General features: G+C 39.1%; 1 protein-coding gene across 2 annotated transcripts in view; it reads left to right on the top strand.

The window, feature by feature from the left end:
* Nucleotides 1-581: 581 nt before the first annotated feature.
* Nucleotides 582-25,816, top strand: part of PXDN (peroxidasin) — a 90,861-nt gene continuing 65,626 nt past the window's right edge. For both annotated transcript variants that reach the window (XM_082306563.1, XM_082306562.1), the window contains exon 1: nt 582-875. In XM_082306563.1, the coding sequence (XP_082162689.1) occupies nt 655-875 (221 nt within the window). In that variant the 5' untranslated portion in view covers nt 582-654. The remainder of the gene's footprint in view (nt 876-25,816) is intronic.

The raw sequence follows: 25,816 nt of genomic DNA, 5'->3' as shown, positions 1-25,816 counted from the left end.
CTTACACCCCCTTGCCAGTGTACACGCCTAGCCAAAACCATCACCTGAATGTAATTCAGGGCAAATCCGACAGATTTTCCTGGTTCAGCAGTGTAAATTGCAGCACTAAGAGGGGGCAATCCAAGGGGTGCGTATTCGAGTCTTTCAGAGCAGGGCAGAAACGGGACTTAGCTTGCTGAACTTGCTTCTTCCCGTACGGGTTTCTCTTTCCCTTCTCTTTTTCCCTCATCTGTTCTCTTTGCTTTCTGTCTCTTTTCCATTCCTCTCCCTTCCTTTTCCCTTCTCCACCCCTCTCACTTCCCTTCATTTTCCCTTCCTTCTCTCCTCTTCCCGGGTGCACGCAGCCGTCCGTCTCGGGGGCACCTTCACCCCCTCCCTTCCCGGGGATGGAGGCCAGGGCCGGGCAGCAGCAGCCGGGGCGCGGCGCGGCCCCGCGGTGCGTGCGCAGGGCGGCGCGGAGCCCCCGCGGCGGGGCGGCCGCCCAGCCCGCCGCCGGCCGGGGCGGGCCCACCGCCGTCCCCTCCTCCAGCCTGCGCGGGGGGACGGGATCGCCCCGCCGCCGACCAGAGCGGCAGCCGCGGCCGGGGAGCGGAGCGGGCGCGACGCGGACCTGCCGGAGCCCTCGCCTCCTCCTCCTGCCCCGCGCCCTGCAGCATGGCCCGGCGCGAAGCGGCGGCCGCCCCCGGCCTCTGCCTCCTGCTCCTGCTGCTGCTCCGCAGCGGGGGGCTCGCCCCCCCCGCCGCCGCGCAGCCCCCGCCGCCGCAGCGCGGGAGCGTGTGGTGCCCCAGCCGCTGCCTCTGCTTCCGCACCACGGTGCGCTGCATGCATCTGATGCTGGAGAGCGTCCCCGCCGTGTCCCCCCAAACCACCATCCTGTGAGTAGCCCGGCGGGGGCTGCCGCGGCTCGGCGGGCAGGGCGCGGGGCGGCGGGCGGGCAGAGGAGGAGGAGGAGGAGCGGTACCTGGGGTGGGAGGCACTTTGGGTGGCGGTGGAGCCTCGGCCCTTTGTCTGCGGTCGGGGGAGGGGGGTTGAACCCGCGGCGGTGGCTCTGCCCGGGCGGCCCCGGGCGCTCCCCCCGCTGCTGGCGGGGCTCCTCGGTGAGCGGCGGCCCGGGGCTGCCCGCGGCTCGGCTCGGCTCGGCGGGGCTGGGCTGGCCGCCCCCCGGCCCCGCTGCCCGTCCCGCCTCGGGGCCGGTCCCGGGGGCGGCGGTGCCCCGGAGCTCCTGTTCGGCTGCGGCAGCGCGGGGGGCGGCCGGTGCCCGGGTTTTGCGGGGGCGGTTAGCGGTGGATGTTCTGGTTAACCTGCGGGCATTGTCTCTCCGGCTTAATCGTCCCGAGAAGGGTTTTGCTGCTTCCTTAGTATTCTGCTTAAAAGCAAATTCAGCTGGCAGGAGGATCGACAGGGATGTATGTAGCACGTCAGTTCGGAGGCGCGGTGGGGATGTATGAGCAAACCGGGACCCAGACCCTGCGCTTACTGAAAACTAACCCGCTTCAAGTTCCTGCGGAGACTTGGACATTATTTATTGTCCTGGTTTTTAATTTAGGCACTAATGTGTCGGTTGAAGTGTCCGGCCATTCCTCTATAGGGTCTGGTCACTGTTTTGAGTGGGATTGTGTTGGTCGTGCAATTCAGTATTGACAATGATTAACACTTATTTCATTCGCATTGATTTTCCTGAAACGGTTACCTTTCCAGCCATATTCGCCTGTGGTAAATACAAAGTTCTAAACGGACGCCCCGCGCGATTTTGTTTCGAGGCTTGCTGCGAGGAAGGGACGTGTTCCACTGACCCGCTTGTGCGTTACGTGGGCTCCCAGAGCTGCGGGCACCGGCCCCGTCCCTCCCTCACGCACACGCAGCCGTGGAAGCCGAGCAGAGCTTGGCCCTGGGAATTTTCTGCAGGGCCCCCTGTCATAAATTCACTTGTGACTTTGTCAGAGGTTTTCAAAAGGGATCTATAAAGCCTTGGTGTGTTTCGCCTTCCAAGTGTTATTTAATGTGAAGAGTGCAGTCGTTTAACATTAACTGAGTCCCTCTTTGGCAAGGAGCGCAGCCTTTTTGGCAGAATGGGATTAGTCCTGCAGTACTTGTAAACCTTTTAGGGAACAATGCAGGAAGTGGGCGGTTAATGTTTCTTACATTTGAAACGAAGTACATTTACAGAACACCTTTTGCCTTGAGATTACAGGAAACTGTGTAAAGCTAGTTTTGTGAAACATCTTAAATCTAAAAAAAAAAAAAAAAGGGGACAAAAAAAGAAAATCCTTAGAGTATGGAGTTAAGTCTTAATGGCTTGGTTTCATGTTAAAGGTAGAAGGGCCTGCAACAGCAGAAAGTATTAGATTAAACCTAGCCAGGGTGGAGCTCCCCTTACGGTGGGTATTTATAATCGTGCCCTGAGTCAGAGGAGAGTGTGTGAACAATACAAGCATTATACTAGTCTAACCCCACTAATATATCAAATTGTCTAGTATCCCAAATCTGAATTATCATTCCAGTATAATGCAGCAAAACCAATGAAAAAGAAGTTAAAAACATTTTTTCAGCTTGACAAAGAACAGTAATTCTCAAAATATGCCTGTGGATGACCAGCATTCTTCAAAACATAATGGTGGCCTTACTTGTTGTCTGGTAATGGGTATTCTCCTTTTTCACCAGCCGACTAGGGGACTATTACAAATAAAATAAGTAATACGATGTAAATGCACAATTGCTCCTTCTGCTACAGTTCTGCTGAATGGCTGTGGATGGGGAGGAGACGAGCCAGAAGACAGTCGGGCAATATGAATCTCTGGGACAAAGAACAATGGTACAATTTATTTAGTAATCAGTAGTTTGAAGGTACCAATTAAACATAAATAGCTTACCTACTGTATGTTAATCGCCTACCTTTAGCTGCAGGATGTACTTTCAGAACAATTATTACATACCTGAGGTACTCATTGAATTACCACATGGTTTACCACTCATTTTTACCTTACTGCTACGTAGAACTGCAGTTCTACACAGCAGTGTTATGCTTCATGGAGGCAGCCCATCACCCACAGAGGCCTTTCTACACTCAAGAGTAGTTTCTTTTTTAAGCATGAAAATAAGAAGCAGTTATTTCATCTCTGGTTTGACTTGCACAGTTTGTGTTTCATGTGGAGCCTGTATATTGAGTGTATTTTCTTTAGTAGTGGTGTTGATAGCTAGATAATTAGACATAATGAATTAATTTCAATTGAATGCCTTCTTTAAAACATGGACTTATGAAATCTTGCGAAGTGTGTTGCTGATGGGTTAAGCCCATTTTTACTGGCATTGGTAAATTCTACATTCTTGTGTGTTTTGTTTCTTCCTGAGGACACAGATTGACAGTGCAAAGTAGTTTCGCAAAAAAAATCACCAAAGTTTTTCATTGTTTATAAGTGTATAGTTGTATTGGGTTTTGCTGAGCACTGGTTCTGAAAACTGTCCCATTTTGGAAGCTGAGTTGACTTTGCTCTACTTCACATATAATTTGTTCTATGGATTAAAACAGCATGGGGCCCAGACCAACAGTACAGCCAAATGTTTTTCCCCACATATCAAAAATGTCTACTCCTAATCTCAGGCTCTCTTTTGAAAACCGTTCATAACATTACTAGTTGCTGACCTTGCCAGTGCTACTTCTGGCTGTACATTTTCTCACTCTCTCCTGCTTCCCCCACTTTCTGGCACTTCCATTTCCCTGCTGCAGGCTGGGATCCACAGCTTGGATTTCTTCTGCAGGGTGGATTCTGCCAGCTTCGAAAGTGCTCGTGGAGCTTTGCGTGAGCACGTGGTTTCACCCAAGATGAGATGATGGCCCAGGCTCTTTGTAGGACTAGGGCCACCATCCTAGCCAGCAGGTCCTGTGCTGAATTCTCTTAAGAATGGGGACCCACCTCCAAAGTGGTTTGCAAAACCTTAACTACGGTCCTGGAAGTTTCCTTTCACCTCTGAGAAAATATAGAGTGCTCATGTATTCATGGAAATTGCTGAGACGTATTTATATTAGACCATTAAAATGGTTGAGGAACATAAAAATCTGGATACAGTACTATTGCTGTCCTCTCTTCCCTGAATTGTATCCTGTCTTACATTTATTTAGGGGATTTTTGTGTTTTACAGCCATTTCTAGTTCATGGTGTTTGTAATTTTGACAAGGGGTCCTTTGAGTATCGATGCAATCTGTTACTATTTGTATCTTGCTTAAACATGACCAAAATCCAAACCCCTACAGGACTAGTTACACGTACCCGGACCAATACTAAAACTTGTTTAAAGTTTTTCTTGGCAGCACCTGGATGCTCTCTGATTCTTTGCTAGCTGTACAAGCATAATTGCATTCACTGCAGTTGGGTCTCAATGACTCAACAAGAATAGAAACGAATCTTCTGTTGAAAGCAGAAAAGGAAAAAATTATCAAAAAATAATTGTCACGAAAGTGAATTTGCACTAAGAATGGCATGCAAATTACTGAGGAGAAAAATTTATTTTGAAATAAGTCACTAGTAATAATATTTGCTACAGGTAGTTATTACTTCGGCTGTCCTGTATGTCTGTTATGAATAAAACAGCTTTTCGATATGCGAATATAATTTTAAGTGATCAGACCTTAATAGGACTTTTTAGATTGCAGCCATTCCAGGTGAGTAGCTTTTGAAGGTAGTCACTGAAATGAAATTGAAGGCAACAGTCTGGGTTGCTTGTTACTGCTTTTGTTTACGTGGTTCCAACATATTCTAGAAATTGGATAGTTTACAGTGCATACCTTTTTATTTATCTATCTATTTTAATTTCTGGTTTGTAGTGTAAATGTCAAGGATTCATCGAAAGGGAAAGGGGAAAGCATTAGTTGTTTGATTCTATGGTGAGTTTCTAGACAGCTGTATAAGAAGTACTTACATTTTTTTTTTTCATAGCTCCATGAGAACTTTTGTGGAATCTGATTTACACTCGCAATGCCAGTGAAACACATTACTGATGCTTTTCAAGACCATCTATCTTAATACAATTTTTAAAAAAAAAAAAAAAACAAACTACTGAATTACACAAATCACACATCTGTTTGGAGTGTACATGAATTGCCGAAGAGATAGGGGTAATGGGAACATAATGACTTTTTGCATTTCAGTGTTGATTTGTGATAACATTATGCCTCTTAACAGAGGCATTTAGGGAAAAGAAATGGGTGGTATGTGTGAATTCTGTCAGTGCAGGAGTCTCTGGGCTATCATAGGAGAATGATGCATGCTATTTGCAGATCTGCTGTTTGCAAATGATGCATTATGAGTCAGCAAACGACCATCGCATTCTCATCTGAAAAATGCAGGATTCTTGCTTCCAATCAGATCTTTGAAAGCCTTTTAGAAAACTTGCAGTAGATTAAGCAATTAAGACAGCAAATAAATACCCCTCGACACTGTGAAGATGAAAGGATTGTCGTCTCAAATCTGGACTGTGAGTAAGCTTGCTCACTTCACTGCTGAGCATCAATTTACATATAGGAGGTAGTCAAGAGATATCACACCGGTATAAGATTTTAGTTAAGACACAGAGATTTGTATATACTTAGTGTTCAAAAAAGAAGAACAGATACTAAGGGTTTACTTGAAGTGTTTGAGAATAACTGAATACAGACACAGATCTTGACAGACCCTTGGTTGGGCAGCAAACTGCATTAGATGCCAGTGATGATTTGCTTGAATTACACAAAGCAGGGGGAAAGCATAAGATTATTTCAATAAAAATTATCTTAGGTCTTCCTTCATGGAAATTTTATGACCAAGTGTAGAATTCTGTTTGAGGTTAAAACACCTACGTTTGGGTCGCTGTACACAGGAGTCTACAGCCGTGTTTGGTGTCCGAGCTTCCCTTCTAGTGAGTAGCAACTTAGCCAATAGAGCCCGTAGTGCCTGGAGCAGGACTCGGCTCACCTGAAAGGGGGTGCCTAGGACTCGATTCATTTGCTAACTGTAGTATCTAGCACCATTTGAATACCCTTGAGAAGATAATTTCTAGCCTCCAGCTGCCTCTTCAAAAAGGACGCAGGTCTCCCATTGGGCCTGTATCATACCAGCTTGCTCCCAACATATGTCTCAGCCTTGGACATCGAAACCAACAGCAGGCACCACCACAACTTAATTAAGCTGCTACTGTTTGGGCAGTTTATTAATTTATTCATCCCTTCTCCTGCATGAGCGTGTTGACTAGTCTTCTGTTGACAATAAAAGGAGTTTAAACCTCTGTGTGTCGGTGTTGATATTTATGTATCTAAACAAAAGCTTAAAATATTTTCCAGAAGAGAATGTTTTTGTAGTATTTTTGACAGAAAGAAACTACTTGCAAAAATCAGGCTAAGGAGTCATACACAATACAGAAAATAGCTTAAGGTATGTTAGTTGTTGCTAAAAGGAGAGTATTTCTCCTCTATTAAGCCCTGTTCTCTGAGTACCAACAAATCAAATGGCTGCTGCAAAAGATACCACCACCCCCCCCAGCAAAATAACTTCTGAGGGTGTGTAGGATGTGAATCCAGCTAAAGTCAAATCTGTCTGTACTGCTGATGAAACGAGCCAGGACCAAGGCATGAATGTGTTACAGAGACATTTTCAGAGCTTGCAGAATGTGCTTGGTCGTTAGCAGGGGGCAGAAGGACACAACATTGATTGAGTGTTTGGCATTTACTGGGAGACATCAGGCAAAGCTGCTGAGGGATGCCGCAGAAGGCCCAAACCAGTCTTCGTTTCAAGAACATATCTGTAAGTCATTAGATCCACTAGTGGGAAAGTATTTTTGTCATCTCAGCAGCAAGTTAACCCTCATCAAATTCTTTGTTGAGGAATGGGAAAACGTGGAGCAAAATCATACCCATGGTTTCCTGCAAGTAACTTACTGTATATTTAACACACTGTCATCAGAGGAATACATTGTCTTATGTTACAGTCAATAAATAAAATTTATAGTTTTCAACTTTTTTACTAAGATGTATTTTTGACCAGTAAATGACTTAACATTTGAGTGTTAAAATGCTAAATATGCATTTATTTACAGAAAGATGTCTGTAAGGAGTAAAACCAAAGATCCATTTGACCTAATATCTGTTCTCTGAGGGTGACTGGAAGTGCAGCTTATAAACAAGTAGACAGCATAGAGTAGCATATAGTGGTTCATCCCTATAATAATTCGCAGCTTAGGGATTTTCTGAGCGAAAGATTGTTTCCATATTACATGTAAATCTTGATGGATTTCTCCTCCACAAATTGTTTAACCTCTTTTTTTCAACTAATTTAGCTGTTACTTACACTAATACCTTTTGGTGACAAGGAGTACTACACAAACTACATGGTGTAAATTGCTCTCTTCTTTTGTTTGAAGCCTGCAAGTTGCTAGCTTCACTTGGTGTCCCCCATTTCTTCTGTTAGAAGAGACAGCGAATACTCGATCCCTCTCTATCATCTCAATGCCAGCCATAATTTTATGACCTTTGATCCTAAGCTTCTCCATTCATTTCTTTTTAAGGTTGAGGAGTCTTCTCATTGAAAGGTCAGTGTTCTTAACCTCTCATCATCTGAATTGCTCATTCCCCACTCTGCTGTGTTTTGAGGCAAGGGAATTGTAAGTTTCCCCAGTATTTGCATGGACGGATCTGCTGTGTGGGCTAACTGGGGATTTATAGAGCAGCATTAGGATGGTCTCTTGTTTTTATTGTCTGTTCCTTTTCTAATAATTCCCAACATCACATTTGCTTTTCTTGAACTGTTGTTGTTATGGAATTATCAAGGGTAGCTTAAGATCTTGTCCACAAGTAGTAATGATCAGTTCTCGGCCCACCATTTTATTTGTAAAGTTTGTTTTTCTCCATATACGTTACTTTGTACTAATATGCATTAGGTCTGCATTTTTACAGCCATTCATGGACTGTTGACAGGTCCTTCTACTCTTCTTCCTAGTCAGACTTCGTTAAAATAGATAAATATCATAAACAAGACACTGTTGTCTCTGTTGTTCGTCCCTCTTCCACTTATGAATAAATTGACCAATGCAGAACCCAGCACAGCTCTCCATGAAACTGGTGACCTTCCCCCACTATGAAAATTCACCATTTACTACCAGCACCTCTTTATATGCTCATCTGGTCTGTGTAGGGTATTTGCTTTCTAGCTGTTTCAAAGTTTTAGAAGTTTGGACTGTGGTCAGCACAAGATTTTTTTCGTTTGTTTTAATGAAACATTTTAGAAAGCCATGAAGATTATATAGATCAGTGGATTGCTTGGTATTGTTGTCTAGGCCCACGGCTGAAAATCACATGTTTAAACATTCTTCTGTCTTCCTGGTTCTGCTGGCAGATAGCTTCAGTGCCTCTGCTGTTACTCAGTTTTCCCAAACAACAGCAAAATTAAAAGTGACGAGTTATATTGATTTTCATCATTACTTTGGGGAATTTAGGGACATGAGGGACGTTGAGTAAGAAATTTTTGAGTAGCAGAGACAAACATGGGATTACTCACTGGAAAGAGTAAGAAATGGATGCTTGGACATGAGTAAATATAGTCTTTCCCAAAGAAGATTGGTGAAAAAATAACAGGGAGGTGCCTATCCCTTGCATCATCGGGAGGGTCTGGATCTGAGACACAAGGAGAGGGGTGAGTGTCTCATGTAACATTGTGGTAAACACATGCGTAAGAGAAAAATATGACTAATAAGTATTCCAGCCTCCTCCATTTTTCTGAGTAGCTCTTACTGACTTCTCTCCCAGGTGAGGTCAGTGCTTATTAAGATATAAGATGGAGAAGTCATTAGCCAGCAGAAAACTTGGTCATTTAGATATTAAATAAATGTTAGGCTGCCCACATGTGCTTATGGATTGGCTTGTAAGTACACTAAGTTTAAATTAAAAGGTTCAAAGTCTAGCAGAAAAGAAAAAATAGAAAATATAGCCAGTAAAGAAGAGAACAGAGCTCGGGGTAAAGACAGAAGGAAGCTGTGGAAAGAAAACAACATAATATAATAGAAGAAATTGCTATTGCTATTATGACATGAAAAAATAGCAGACAACTACTCGGAAAATAACAAAAGAAGAGAAATGGCGCGTAGTGTGTAAAATTGCATAATATTTTATTTTTTTAATTACAAAATACCCTTTTACGGGAATATTTTACTGTGTATAATGGGTAAAATGAAAATGCTAGATAAATGTTTTCAGGCCCCAATTCTATTTTGAACAATTGAAAAACAAACTGTAAATTTTCACCCATTTGATTCATCTCTCAAAATGGTATTTTTTCAATTGTTTCCTTTTGGATTCATATTTCTGAGACTTTCGAAGCTTATTGTAGTTTGTTTACAGTATTTTTTCCCACTTCATATATTATTTTGTGATCAAATATTTTGTACGCTCTAGATCTCATCTCGCAAATGCAAACTTATGCTTAGCTTTGTATACATGAGCAATCCCCAGGCTTCTGATTCTTCCTGGGCTTGGGCATTTGCTGAGTCTCCTTCCAGCAAGCCAAAGTGCTTACAGCCTTATAGGCTAAGACTTCACTTGCAGAAAAGGTTCATTTATAAAATCTATATCACACAAGCTAAATATTTATACTTGCTTGTCTGTCTTTTTTTATATAAAAATAAGTTAATATTTTAAATACTTGTGTGTATGTCAGGGTTTATATATACATATATACACGCTATACATATTGTGTGTATGTGTGCATATATATATACACAGTAAAATGCAAACAACTGAGCCAAATTGTCTTTATCATTTGTTCCATTTAGATTGGATGAAAAAAACCAAAATCAAAACAAAAATAGCTTTACAGGCTTTATTATTGCAAACATGGGCAGAGTTTCAAGACAATCCAAAGAGATGGTGCAATGAGAGCTGGCTGAGCTGGAATGGAATGACTCAAATATTTCCTTTTCCTTCCTTTGCTTATCAGGGTGCCAAATGTGATTTCTTTTTGGTATGGAATTGTTACTGTTGCTAATGAGAGTCAAGTGATTCTTTTAAACACAAAATTGAATGAATGTTTAATTTATTGCAAATAACAAAGATTCTCAAACTTCTTGAGAAAGACGCATGAGGGAGAGACCGGCATGGGCTCTCAGCTTCACGTCGTTTTGTTTCATCTGTATTTACAAAGATTAGCAAAGATTAGAACATTGAAGAGTTTGTGCAGTGCCTGGCATGGCTTCTTGAACCTTGTGAAAGCCTGTAGAACAAAAACTGTGAAGTTTGGTGCAGTGTAGTGTTCTCTCTTGTTTTTTTTCCTGAGTTGTTGTCTTAAGTTTTACTAAGCAAAACGATGAGCAAATTTCACAATTTCACTCCAAAATTGGTTTTAATGACTGACATTGCTCCCTTTTGTGTTCCGATCTGTTGTTGTTCGAACTTCCAGATCTTTTATTCTCTTTCCAATTGCCACTCCCCAGATCTTTCGGAAACATTTTCTTTCAGCATTCTTTTCCCTTAAATCACTTATTACAACAGTCTACTCATTGCCTGGATGGTCTAAAAAAGGAAAAGAATATTACTTTGTACACAGTGTTACAGTAACTAATGACTGTTTTTGGTAAGCAGGATGGTGACTGCTAAGTGTCAAGTAATTTTCATTGTGTTAGCCAGACTGATGGATTTAATAGCCTTTTATTAGCCATATAGCTACCGGTTTCCTTTGTAGGAGAAAAAATATAGACTAAGCAAGTCCATGCTTGCTTTGACTTATCTCCGGGCAGTGTGAGCATCATAGCTGGGGCAGCATGAAATTCAGTGCAGACTTCTCAAAGCAGTTAAATTCAGAGGCTTGTGGCCTCTGTCCAAGCTCCACTGTGCTTTACAGAAGGTAAATATTTTGGTTTTACATGGTTTTGGTTGGCCACTTTGATATAAAACCTCACTCTTGGAGATCTCGTCATAGCTTCTATTTAATGACTGATTATCATGATGATCAGATAAATTTCATGATAATCAGATGAAATCTGTCATTAATATTCAAATCTTTAAAGTGTGTCTGAATCAAAGTCTTACAATGTTTTAATGGTGGATGAGGAAACTTTTTTTTTTCCAATTTTTCAAAAATATTTTGGAAAATATGTGGGGCAGTGTGTGGTCTGGTGCACAGATAACTCTAGTGAGCCATTCAAAACTTAAATACAAGTAACTGCTGCATTACATTGTCTGCTAAGATAATGTAAAAAGCTGGAGCAGCAGTGTGATGGTGTGGCATATGTATATAAAAAATACACAGCAATTGATTTCCTGCTGCGAAGCTGCCTATCAAAGCAGGATGCCTTTTAAGGGATATTTTGTCACTCTTTGGGATAATAACTAATTTGCGTTCAAGAAAAAAAAAATTGGTTTGATGACATTTTGATAAACTCTCTGAGAAATTTGAGAGGTGGGAGTATTTTAAGTTATTTTTTAAAGACATAAACTGAATCATGAAATTCAGATCTTTGACTTAGTTAACGTTCTCAGTCTCCAATAAAAAAGGCCCAGCCATTTGGTTTAAAGTGCCAGAGAAAGGACAGGCTTTCACCGGGCAGGAAGAGCTGCAGAGCTGCGACAGGGCTGCAAGCGCCAGTGAGAGCAATTCGATTATGTGAGTAGGTGGTTTGCTCTGGCCAGATTCAAGTCATTAACTTTCTGACTTAATTTTATTGGCCTGGGCAAAGCTTAAGTAAGTGTAATCACACCTACGTAGAGGGTAGAATCAGCTAAAGTAAATCAATTAAAATCTTCGCTAGTTAGACTTTTATGTACAGATAAAGCATGTTTTATGTGTAGATTGAAGACATAGCTGGCAGGAGTGTGCATAATTGCTACCAGGCAATTGTTAAAGAAAGACCTTTCTTAGTATAGAAACATCTCCTGTACTTTATTTAAAGCAGTTTTTAAACCTATTCCTTTTCCCGAGTGCTCTATCAATAAGCTAAATCACTTGAAATTTCTAAAATTTTGATACATGCCGAAACATCTTTCTTGATTCTGTAACGACAGTTTTGAAAACTTAGCCAGAAAATCTTCTTATCTTCCTATTATGACATGAGTATTTTCTGAGATGGTTTATATTGTGTCAACTTCATGTTCTTTTTGGAGAAGATGTTTTCTTTTTGACATCTTCTATTTTCCTTACACATTTTGGATATATCTTGCATGTGAAGAATTGCATAAAAGTAGTGGAAACAGAAGAAATATTGTCTAAAATGTAAAAATAGTCTGAGACACAATATTCATTGGAGATTTCCAACTGAACAGTTTGGCAAAGTAATTTAAGTGGCAGAAAGCAAGACTTATAATAAAAAAATATTAACCAGCATTCAGTGTCAATCTTTATACTGGTCATATCTGTATAAAAGATACCTATCCATCAATACGTGTAAGTTACAACTATCTTTTGAAGAAATTTGTGGGTATGCCAAACACTTTAGGTAGTACAGGGGATCTTTTCCATTTTCAATGAACTTGCAATGTAAACAACACTTAGAGAAGAGATATAAGAGGTAGGTGAATAACTTGTGTACAGCCCACATGCTCAAGTACTCAGGTGTATTATGTAGGTCAATTTTGTAAGTCCATGGCATGTGTTTATGATCCCTTATTCATCAAAGAAAGAAGTAAGAACTAGTAGTGGTTTGGCACTCGCCATGCAACAATATCAAGTTGAATTCAAAGTGGTTTTGTCTTTTCAATATTGGTAAAATTTTTAATTCCCGCAATATACACGAAACCAGTAATATCTGTGCAACCCAGATTCTTCAAGTAACAGTTTTGCATTATTTTTCATTTACTTTTTTTCTGTGGATGTCCATGAGAAATTATTTTTGAAGAGTATTAGCATAGAGCAAGTACCTGTCTTGCTTGTCAGACATTGTTTATGACAGAATTTGTATCCTGGTTGTTTTTTTTGGGTTGGTTGGTGTGTGTCGTTCCCCGCCCCCCCCCCCCCCCCCCCAAACTATCTTCCCAAACTCTTTCCCTGAAATCAGAAAAAGTATGTATCTCATCATTAGTCTATAATAATAAATACATCTTAGTCTGTTATCTGAAGTAGAGTTTGCATTTATAGGATCCTTAAATATTAAAATATCTTTTATTTACTTATTGGCTTTTTTGCAGGTTGACTTTGCTTTGAAAATATCCTTATTTCTCTGAAGGGATATTTAATTTTTCAGGAGCCAATCTTCTGGACAGTATAAACAAAAAATTTCTTTTCAAACAAGCTAATGATTGGGGTGGAATTAATTTATTTTATTTTTTAACTTTGAACTTTGGAGATAATTGGACATGATGGTAGATGCCCATAAAATAAATTCTTTTCAAGATCTGGATCCACGTGTAAGAAATTTCCAATAGCATCAGGATTTGAAAAACTTGTTGAATGCCTTTGTGGATTTAAAATCTGCTTTTTTTTTCTCTTGGTTGGTGCCTCTTTCATTCTCTAAATCTGTTGCTTGTAACTGCATAGTGATAAAGCTTCAGTGGTTGGGAAACAAAATGTCCACTCAGCACAGCCTTGTCTGTAGCCCTGTGGTTTGGACATGGGAAGGATTTGCCCCTACAGAGACCAGAGCAAGTGTATAATCTCTCAGGAGAGATTTCAGCCATGACACTACTGTAATAGCACAACATCTGATGCCTGAGGAAACTTTACCAGTAGAAATTTATATGCTTAAGAGGTTAAGTGCTGGGTTTGTGGCTTGCACTCTTCAGCCTCTTAAATTGTACTTAAGGTGTCTTAAGTATTTGTGGAAATCGCGGTCATAAGTTGGCATTTGTATGCCCGTGGATCAGAGGGTATATTTGTACTTCTGACCAGTCTTACAGCCATGATGGTTTAGCTGTATGTCCAGAGGATTCTTTTTCAGGTGAACTTAAAATTTCGTGAATAATATTTGTGGGAAAGAATTTTTTCACTGGGTTTTAAGCAATATATATGGCAGTGTTCTTAGTCAAGCAGAGTACTAGTAGTTTGTACATTTCCAGACATGTAAATATGTACTTTTGGGTAGTAGAAACATTCTAAGAATCTATTATTCAAAGCTGAAAAGTAATTAGTAGATATATTTGCTTATTGAAACTCATTTTTTTTTCAGTTTTTGGCTGCAGATAGTACTCAAACTTCTTTTTTTTTGAGATGACTATTTATACCATATATTAAAAGAAAATAGTAAGTTTAATGTATTTAAGTAGCTGGTCTATTTAGTATATTAATGCTAGTTAGTATGTACCTACTTGTTATGTTTCAATTTTCTGTTTTAATTTACAAATTCGCAGTTAAAAAAACCTAACCCAGAAACACCCTGTGTGCAGTACTTGGGTTTCTTTTGGCTGCTGGGTGCCAACAGTAGTTGCTCATTCCTGCCTTTGGTCTTCTCAGTCAGTTCTCAGAGTTAGCTGAAAAATAAACACGGGGGAAAAAAGTTATTTCACTGTGAATCATTTCCCTGATTTTGTGGCCTGTGATGTCCGTGGCCACTCGTGTTGGCCCCGGTGAAAAGGTGGCCTGGCAGGCGACAGAAGGGGAGGAACTGTTTCCTGAGGGAAGCTGTTAACTGGCCCTTGCAGCCACTCACTTTGTCACGGAAATAGGCCTGCCCTCAGGGAAAACCTTAAAAATAAGCCGAGTTTGTGATACAACTTGAAAGGCCAGGTTCTGCACACACAGAGGGCTGTAAATGCCCCTGCTGAGACCTCCTTGCAGAAAAAGTCCCCTTCCACTTTCCCTCCTTGCTGGGGAAGTGAGAGCCACCTGCCCTCCGCTCCATGCTTCCCTGGGCCTACTGCTCCCGCCCGGCAGCAAAAGCAATGTCTGTCTTTGGCAATGTTTACAATTTTGACTTTCCTGAATTAATTTTTAATTAACATCACATCTGTTGAGTTGTCGTGATAGGTATTTATTATGTGGTTATTTTAAACCACCTGATTTTCCTAGAATGCAGGTACGTGTTTAGCTTACAGATATTTCTAATATTTTCTTTGCATTCTACTTTTGCAAGACTAATCAAATGTTTTAACTTTTCCCCTTTTGTTGTGTATGCATGTGGTTGAAAGCATTTTTCTTTCCTTTTGAACTCTGGGAAAGACCCCTTGAGAGTCCACGTTAGCTATGATGTGTTATTGGGAAGCATGCAAAGTTGCTCTCCCCGTGGCCCAAATGGTATTTATATGACCTGAGTGATAGCTAGTTTGTAACTGATAAGGGGTGATGAAACAAGGATGTAAGTTGAAAAGTGTTCAAAATGGAAAAATAAGATTGAATTATAACTTTTAAAATGGCATTAAATTGTGAAGACTGAAGTAGAACAGAATTGTCTTTGCTTATACTCAGAAATGAACTTTTTGGCCTTAGGAACAACATGTAAGTGTGCAAAAACATTTTCTGTCTAAAAGGGTTTCATGCTTCTTTTTTGGTATTTTTAGTACTTTGTTAATGTGATGAAATAATTACAGAGATTAATTAAAATTGTCTTTCTAGTTAATTGTTGACTTAATACTGCCAATATTAGAACTGCTAGGAGGAGGGTGCATGACTTAAAGCAGAATAGATGTGATCTCCTGAGACCACCGGAATTTAAAATTACTAACAAACACACACAAGACTAGTAACGCTTATTTGGAAATTTCAGACACATCTATAATTTGCAGCAATCCAGTTTTCCAAGTTTTTTTCATCTGGTCTATCCAGATTTACTTTAGGTAGAGAAAGAAGAAGAACGTGCAGGGAAAGAAGTTGTAGTCATTTTATTTAGTTCAGTTCTACTTTTGCAATGTGAGGTAAAATGAGCTGGGTGTTGATTGATTCAAGTTATGGCATATGATAAAAATGTGTAAAGCGTAATATTTATTATTAATCTTTTATTTATTCTCTTGATGCATTCTGTAACATAACTTGTTCCCCAATGAGTAGGAAGCAGGAGTTGGAAATGAGTAGTAAATTGCTTTAATTGGCTTTTGTTTATAATTTTGATATTGATGTTACTATGGTCATAGCAAGAAGAAAAAGGAAGGAATAATCTCTGTTCCCAGAAATTCCCTTCCCTGAAAGTCATTCAGCTGGGTGCTTTAAGGTTGGCTGTCTTCTAGTAGCTGCTTCCATTGCTCTTTGTAGGCAGAAAGCAACTTCTCCCAAGAGACAGGAACGCACAGACGCCTGTGCTGAGGCTGTCTGCACTGATGAGGAATGAGGAGATAAATATCAGAGGAGTCCTAATGCAGCCCTGTCACTCCCAGTTCTTGTTCTGAGTTTGCTTTGCCAGGAGCTGGAGGAGCTGGAGGCAGAGCAAGCAAATAGCTAACTTATCTGCTCTGGCAGCCCGTCTTTAACCTCAGGAAGCAGAAAATACGATTCCAAGAGCTGAAGTCTTTTCAGTGAGGTGACCTGGGATTTTCTGTGAAGTGGAAGGAAGAGCCGTCGCTTTGTCTGAAATGAGGAAGCCAGTCTGCAGCCAAGTGATAGAGTACCTGAATTTTTGTTTTCACTTATTATGCAAGCCAATAGCGCTTTGCATATTAATAGTAAAATGTCCTTGACATTCTATAAGAACAAGTATCCAGATAAATTCTAACAACACCTCTGAGTCTGTTTGAATCTAATACGGCAATCTCTGTATTGGAAATAACTGGAAAGTACATAATGGTTGGAAATATGTTCCGATAAAATCCACCTAGTACAGAGGGAAGAGTGACGCATAGATTTACAATGAATAAAGGCTTTTGAGTCAAATTTAGATGTTATTTTTAGATGCAGTAATTCCTTCAGTTTTCAATTTTCCACATCCTTTGGCTTGATGTTGATCTTGTATTGCAAGACTTCTTTTTGAATTGAAGGAGACAAAATGGGCATTCTTTAGTAAGGTCATCGGTACTGTAGATGCTGGATGTTATTTATTGATATAATAAATATAATGCAAGCTCATATGCACTGCATTAGTGAGGCTTTCCGCCCTGAGGAAAGAAAAGCCCCCAAAATGGCACTGATGGGGAAATCACACTTCTGTACTAGTGTATTAGTTCACCTGCCCAGTCTGTTACTTCTTTCACAGCCCTCACTCGCATCCCTGTTTTCAGCTGTAGGATCTTCTGTTCCTGAGAGCTCATGGCCCTTAGCTCTCTGCTGATATGTGCCCAGTGCGGGGGGTACCCAGCTGGGTGTTCCTGTGGGAGAGGGGCTGGTATGTCAGAGCTAGAAGGAGGCTTAAGAAACGATCTGGCCTCTGGCACTCTGGTAAAATGTAAGAGACTCTTCTCTATCAGTGCGTATTTTCTTTTATGAATATGTATGCTCATTTGCTTGCATTGCATCTGCATCCGTTTTCCTGACAGGAAAGAAAGAACTAATCTGCCCTAGAACAAAATCAGAAAAATCCTTGTTACCAAGAATTGTGTGTATATTTTCCTGCTCACCCATATTTGGTGGTTTAAGATTTTTTTTTTAATTAGTCTTTCAGAACTGCTGCAGAAAAATTTCATGTATGAACTTCAGCGCTTAAGTCCTCTAGACCTATTTTAAGAAAAATAGTCAGTGCTACTCCTCACTTACAGCTGTTTGCTTCTAGTGAGCAGAATCTGAAGATAAACACACTCAAGAGGAATGCAGGGATAAACTATCAATTTTTAACAGTGAATATAGTTAACTACCAGAATGACTTGCTTTAGGTTTTGCTTGATTCATGGTCTTATGAATCACAGTTTTATACTTTTCTCAAAGGGATGGTTCAGCTCTGACAGCATTAATTGCCTTAAGACAGGAACTTCTCTGCCGTTGTGTGACTTCTCCTGTGCGGGAGGTCAGGGGATGATAATGTTTCTTTCTGGCTTTTAGTTCTTTCCTCTGAGAATATCGATATTTCATGGATATAGAATTTAGACTTAAGCATCTGTGTGAGACAGAGAAGTGCAGAAACATTATTTATTTTGCAAAATGGTAGATACGGGGGAAGGAAAGACTAATTTATGACTATAGCATAAAAGCAGTATTTCTGTGGGGTTTTTCACAGTAGTAATTCACGTAACTATTAACTACAAAACCAAATGAAACTGTTATCACATTTGTTTCAGTGGTTCATGATATGCCATAAACTAGGCAGCTTCCCTTTTTGGTGTCATCTTTAGCCTACTATAGAGGACAAACTTTTTTTTTTTTAATTGAAAACTACAGTTAAAACAATAAATACTGAGAAGGAAACTGAGAAGAGGTTGCATCTCCAACTGTTGCTAATCCTTTAAAAGTATTTCAATGTGTCAGTAGCTCTACAATACAGACTGTGCCAATCATCGTTTCACTCTGTGCCTGATCCGAGACCTTAACCATCATGTATTTCTGTTAGCACAGCATTCATGCACAGCTATCGTGCCCTATTTTATTGGGCACGGCACAAATGCAGGACAAGAAAGCAAGGATATTTCTGTCAAAAATAATCAGTAATGAATCATATGGCTGTACTGTCAACAACCTTTTCATTGTTTGGTTTTAGAAATAGATCCTCCTGAGAGGAATAAAGACAGATTTTGCCTTTTCTTGTTGTTTCTTCAGACTGCAGAAATAGCATTACATCTCTTTGAATTCTGCCCATACTGTTAAAAGGAGGGGTTTTTGGTTGTGTGTTTTAGTTCTGTTTTGTTGTGTTTTGTTGTTTGTTTTATTTTTTTTTTTTTTTTAAGATAGCCTGAGAACTAGAAACAATTATGAAATAGAATTTCTGATTTCAAAATACAGTATTTCTGTAGCGGATGGATTTTGGAAGTCTCTGAAGGTAGGTGAGACAAAGAGCTATGATCATGCCAGAGTAAAATTTCCATGTATAATTCTTGACAGTTAAGCCAACATGCCTAAAACTTTGAACCGGCAAATCCCGCTTGAGTCCTATTAGTGGCACTGCATAGCTGGTTGGAAAAATTGGCAACAAGGGCAGCAGAGGGATCTACAGACTTAGTAAAACAATACTGTATTGCTTTTCATTGAGTTCACATTTAAATGTTTTCTTTTCAACTCTAATGGCAAAATAATTGTTAGTTAAAACAAATCCTTAGCTCTTGGAGAAGGCTATATCACAAGCTCTCCATTCACCAAAGCTGTACCTGATAAATATATTTTTTAAGACTTATAAACTTGAAGTCCTTTTCAACAAATCTTACATATTTGTGCAAATTGGGTGTTATTTTAATTAGATAATTGATAGATCATCCAGATTTAATTCTTTATATTTTTGTAAGCATGGTTTTATGATCAAGGTGAGTACTGCCACATGCCCTACATCCTGTTCTGCAGATTTCAATATTTTTGTAATCCTACCATTTACTTTTATTACAAAAATTATGGTATATTAAATATTATTGACTGTGATACCCACTCACCATGTAAGAATATGCTTTAGTTTCCCATCTAAAAATGCAGTGGCCTTATATTATATGCTGAGTGCTGATGTACAGATAATAAAAATCTCTCAATGTAGATTAGGGAAAATCACATATTGTATCTAGTAATTAGACTGGGGAAGAATTCATCCAGAAAATGAATTGCCAAGAAAAAGGAGAACGATGTAATTTTGTTGGTAAAAGAATCACTGGGGCTAAATCTTAAAACCAGGCAAAAAAAAAAAATCTTGGTTCCTCTGGTATTCTAGAAAATGTTATGCTGCTAGCAGTGAGGATTACTATAAGTAGTGCTCTAGCTGAAAGTGGGGTTTGGTTTTATTTTTTTAAAGTGGTGGCCTTCTCTTTGTTTGTTCAACAAAGTGACACATATTTTACAGGGCAGTAGTTAAAGCAGCATTAAAGTGCCATTGACATCATCCAGTTACTGCACTGACTTGATTATATAACCTCTTTTGTGCAATTTTCATGCTCTGCTCTGTTTGAATGTTTTTACTATGCTGATGGCTGTTTTTCATTTCCTGCTGGGATGACCTTGAATAAAAAAAGAATAAGAATAAAGTAGACATAAGCAATGTAGTCTTGCTGGCATTTGCAGATCTGTTGTTCTGTGTTGAGAAACATAGTAGTTTGGCATTTATGGTATAGGTTATTTCTGCTGGGTAGTAATTAATCTTCAACAGTTAGAAAAAAATTAATGTTTTTCTCTTATTTTGTTCTTTTGGATTTGCCAATGGCAAAGGGATCCAGTTATGACAATTCCTACCTGGTCATTCTTTAACTTAGATTATTAATTTAACCTGTTAAATCTAATAGATCTACAAATCCGTTAAATTGCTCCCTTTTTTTTTTTAAAGGAAAAGAAAATTAACTAGTTTGCACTTTTTTCCAGATTCAGTATATATCATGCAGCAGAAGGAATTGTTATTTTTCTGTTTTGGCACTTCTTGTTGTTGCCAATCAACATTTCATAACTAGACTTACAGATGAGTAAGAGAGTACATTGTCTTTCACATCTATGTCTTTTTCAGACTTCTCATATCTCTCAGTATCAGAGCAGTTATAACAATTAGAAATCCATCCTTTGAAAGTAGCTTGCATTGTTCCTGCTGGTTCTTACCAAACCAAAGCCACTGCCTCCTTCTAATTTGTCAAATTAAAGTCATAAAGATTACATTACCATACAGTTTACAGTCACATATAGAGGAAAAGTTTTAGCTTTAAATAGTTTTCACTGGAGCTTTTAAAAGTGTCTGCCTTTGGAGCAGGGGGTGAGGCACGGGGCTTGTCCTTTTATGGCCCACACTTAGCATTTGAGGACCTTTCAGTTTTTAAGATACTTAAGACAGTAGTATCCTTTCAGATATTTCTATTTTGCTGCTGTGGTGATTTTGCTTTTCTGAGGAAATATCTCTGAATTTAATTTCATTCATGTCCTAAATCAATGCTGAAGTACTGGTTAACCCTTGAAACAAGGTAATGAGATACTTACCTTCACTGCTAATAAAAAAAATCAAGATTTTATTTCATTGGCAAATGTTTCAGTATTTTTCTTTTTAATGAAGATTGACAATAGAATTCATTAATGTGTCAACATCATGTTTCAAACGTCAGTGTATTATATGACTATGTTGATTTCATCCACATTGCCTTTTTCTTGTCCAAAGCTAAAAGATACACAAATATTTTAAGTATGAAATCAGATGCTTTCAATATGATGGGCTAATGCAAATGCAGATCTTCTAAACTTGAATTTAAATGCATTGTTCTATTTTGCCAATGGTAAATCTGATGCTTTGGCTTTATTCTGTCCTGATGGGTACTGTTTTTGGAGAAACGTGGCAGTCCTACTTTTTTTGGAATTTTTGTTGTTTGTTTGTTTCTCTTAGTCTGATTTTCATGTAGTGTTTCCATGAATGTATGAATGTGATTTATAATATATTATATCTGAGAGTAGTACGCTGGAAAATAGTCCTCCAGAGCAAATTTAGTAAGTGTAAGTGTAACACAGTGTTTGGTTTGTTCTGTTGATTACATCTAACATTATTAAGCAAATTAACATAATATTTTCATTTTTGGACAAGAAAAGGTTATTACAAATGCTGGGAGATTACCAAATTATTAAAGTGATCTTCTAAAGTTCAGAAGTACAGGTGATGTGGAAGAGCAGATCTGCTGAAAAAGTACTAAGTAAGACATAGTCTCATGTCACAGAATTGTTTGGGGTTAGTAGAAACAATGAATGCTTGGTTAGACTAGCTACTTGTCCTCAGCCTCAATGGTAAAAACAGTAACGAATAAATGTAGTATTTAAAGTTTATTCTTTAATCTGAGAGAGAAATAGGATTGATAGCCTATTTTTGCATTAACCTTTATCAAAACCAGGAGGGCCATAAACAGAAGATGAAATTACACATCGTGCCTAAAATTTTCTATTTGCATGTAGAGTTCTCCTTTCAAGTGGTTTTTAATAATAGAACACAGAGTGTCCAAAGCAAACTAAGTTACCTCCCTTACTTTAGTCAAAGATTTTGCCCATATCATTATTTGGGAGGTATGTTGGTGATTCTAGCTGTTAAAGTTGGAAACTATTTCCTCATGTCATATTTTGTAAATCTTATTGTTATACCCTAGCAAATGAGCCTTCAGTTTTATTTTTGCTTTCATTTCCACCCTGCAGCCAGGAAGATGGGAGATGGATAACCAAAGTTCTGAATGTTTTCAGCTGTCTTTGCTCTTATGAAATACGTTATTTAAAGTTAATGTTCTGAAGGCTTTTGCACTTGGGTTTAAGTGCACCATAATTAATTCATGGAAGACTGTGTATAGTAAAAAACTTGCATAACCTTGAAAAATGGAAAGAATACTTGTAGTTGTGGTACTGGGTTTGAAATCTTTGTAATTGCAGCATTTCTGTCCAATGTGAGTGTGACATGTAGAGTTCTTTGCTAATGCCCTGACGGTGCTTTGCATACATACATTATGTTGACAGATAATTTTTTTTAAGTAAATCATCACATTATACAGTGTTTCTATAACCATGTTAGAATTGGCTAGTTACATGTATATATAGAGTTGAGTGATGGCTATGAAGGAAGCAGTAGTTTAACATGTTATTTTTTGCTTTTCCTTTTTATATTAACGATCTTTAATATAATGGTTTTGTGCCATGATAATTTTTTTTTTTGACACAAAATAAAACTGAAAAAATGGAAAGCCATTTCGTATGTTCTCTCTATAGCAATGAAGAGATCTCATGGAATTCCCTCAGGCCTGGTGAAGTTGTAGGGTACCCAGTTTGCAGGCAGAGATGAGAAGGACATGGCTGGGGTGGAGCAAGCAGAGGAGAAGATGTGATCTCCTTCCCGCTGCTGTTCCTGCAATTCTTCATCAAGAATTTACCCATTTGCCCTGCTTACAACAACCCCTTTTGTATTTGCTGCTGCTTAGTGAGTGCTTACTACTTGGCAGCAGATAGGTTATCATCAGTGACTGGGGCTTACTTGTTTTGGCATTTAATATCCACAGTGATCTGCAGGCTGCCACCTTTTGAGGTATGTGACAAGAATACACAATCTTGTCTTGGCAGCCCTACTTTTAATCAATTTTATTTAGAACAATTAATGATTTTTCTCAGTTTGGTGGAGCAACAGAATCCTTACAAGTCAAACATATGCGAAAAGGAATCTGAAGTAAGATCATTAAAGTACACCAAGTCTAATCTTTTATAAAAGTAATGAAATGTAAAGCCTTAACTCTCCTCTCCATATCTTGTTTTGCAATAATTAGAGAACAAAAGAATAAATGAAAACTGTACTTACTTAAAGCTTCAGTTTTCATTTCAGTGCATGGTTTGTTCTGAGAAAAACAGTCCCTTCTCTGAGAGGGATTCCTATATTTCAAACAGAGAAATTAATTAATTAAATAATTTAATTGACTTTTCTTTTAAGTTGCTTGATGTTTAAGTTGAATATATTTGAAACCTGTATAGTTCGCTGTATATGTTTTGTGATGTTAATACTCCGAACATTTATAATGCCTTTTAGTATTTATCGCTTTATTTGTTTTATAAAATATAATTTGGAAACCTGCAATGAATTTATGTGCCCAAATATTGTCTTGCCCCATCAGGATGCATTAACAGGAGCCCCCAGTTTTCATTTCTGCACACTGTCAATGCAAACTTTAAATAGGGCATTCTGGAGCTGCCACAGGAAGATTGGATTGTACGGGACAGTAACAGCTGCATAATGTTCTTCAATATTTATATATTTAGAAGTTTTCACTGTGTTTAATTAGATAAAAGTATTGTTAAAAGTTAATTGTCAATGCTAAATTGGAAATATTACTAGTTCACTGTTAAGAATGGGCAGTTTAAGGGAGGGAGACTAATGGACACAGTTCAAATAAAGATTTTATCAGAAACAGAATTTATTTTCTTCCAGACAAAAAGTGTCTACAGCACAGCTCTCGTTTGCTTTGTCACAGAAAAGAAAGCATATGAATATTGTATTTATTTATATGCCATACATCTAGATCTTACAGATTTACATAAAACCTCATTCACGTAATGGCACATAGGAAGCCAGCTAAGCAACTGTGTATGTGCCCCCCGTTTGCCGCGTACTGCTTGGCACGCTTCCTGACCCACAGCTGATCGCCGTGCTGTGGGACCCTGACCGTTCCCAGCCGCTGGAATGCGGCTCTCGGGGGCGTCCAATTGCTAAATTGTCAGCGTGCTCCCTGGCACGTTCTTGGCCCACGCAGCCTCGCGCTCTGCCGAACGTTTCCTGGTCGCGCTCCATGAATTAGCACAGCGCAGATGACACGGGGCCAGGAAAATGATCCTGAGAGTATTCAGTTTACTAGGCATCGTCGACATGTTGTTTTGTTTGTGTTATTCAGGAGAGATGTAATGCTTCAAAGTGATGGGCTTAGCTTCTCTGGAAGTCTGTAAGGCTGAAGTGTATTTTTCCAACTTAAATCGTTAAGCTGTGGAGTGTTGCAAGGAGGAGGAAAATGGTAGCCATTAATATTTAGGATGTTTTTGTGAACTGACAGAAAGACAGGATTTAGGGCTTTATGTAGAAGGGAAAGTTCATTTTTGTTGTAATGACTCTTATTTTTTTACATATGTTTATACATGTGGTTGTGTTTGAGAACGGGAACTAAGAGATAACACTGTTGTCGAAGTTTTGGGACATCAAGCAGAATTTTTCTGAAGGAAGATGCTTAGGTACCGGACCACAAACTTAAGAGAATTCAATACAAGAAAGCAGCAGTAGCATACTTGTCCTTAAAAGTATTATTATGTTGTCTAGGTGTAATTTTAAGGAGTAAATGTTTTCACTGTGAAACACATAATGAAGGAGACAATCTGAATTAGGAGTTAGGTGTACTAGATTTTTATTTGAAAAACTGAGTGCATGACATTTAGGTTTGGATTATTATGCAAAAGTTACTATATTACCCTAAGATCCCATGCCATCATCATAGATGTTTGCATATTTTTTATTGATTGTTTCCTTCATTATTTAGAGATTAGGAAGTGGAAAAATAACAGTCAGCAACTGGGGTGGACTCCCTCAGTCTGCTGTTTTAACCTTTTGGTGCAGTCTGGCCAGCCAGTGGAAGTCAGGCTCGCTGAGCCCCAAAGCACAGCATACAGCCAGGATGCTGTCAGTTTGTAAGAGCAAAATGGGGGACAACGAAAAAGGTGAGAGAGAAATGAATAGGGAGGGAACAGGCTTTTGTGAATAAAAGGTCATGTGGCAGCGTGGTTGGGCAGGAACTAGTCTGGAAAAAAAAGGAATAAGAAACCTCACTGTGCTGATTAACCGCATGTTATTTCAGCAACACAAAATGTCTTCGAAGATCTGGATCAGAATGGCCTCGCTTGAGCTACCTATACTCATTTTTCAGTCTAACTCAGTCCTCATTCCTGCTGTCCATTCTCTGAGGGGATGTTTCTCTGCGCTCCAGTTGCTGTTACACTTCTGCTGTGAGCTCTTCTCCTGTCCCCTGATACGTGGTCGGTTCTCATAAGATGGACACAGGGTCTGCACCATAGGAGGATGACATTTCAAACCTGTGAAATGGTGCTCTTGTTAGTACAAAATATTTTTTTTTTCTACAATGGTATGGCAGTGGTGACTGAGGCTTTTTAATTTTTTTTTTTCATCATCTACTGAAGCCTTAATTGGCTTTGAAAGAACTGCTGGCTGTCTGGTTCTTCCCTGTCTCCTTGCTGTTCACTTAATTATTTCCACTTCTCAGGGATTTGCAACTTCAGGCTTGTTTTTAACCTCGAACATCTTCCAGAATATTTGCAGCCACTCCAAATTTGCCAACATCTGCAAACTTAATAAGCTTATTTTTTCTTCTACCAACCTTGTCTTGATTATTTAATTTATTTAAATATTTAAAACC

This window comes from Platalea leucorodia (genome assembly GCF_965183815.1).
Source record: "Platalea leucorodia genome assembly, chromosome: 3".
NCBI classification, from domain to species: Eukaryota; Metazoa; Chordata; class Aves; order Pelecaniformes; family Threskiornithidae; genus Platalea; species Platalea leucorodia.
The sequence above is the reverse complement of the archived record's forward strand: the minus strand, read 5'-3'. Positions and strand labels throughout refer to the sequence as shown.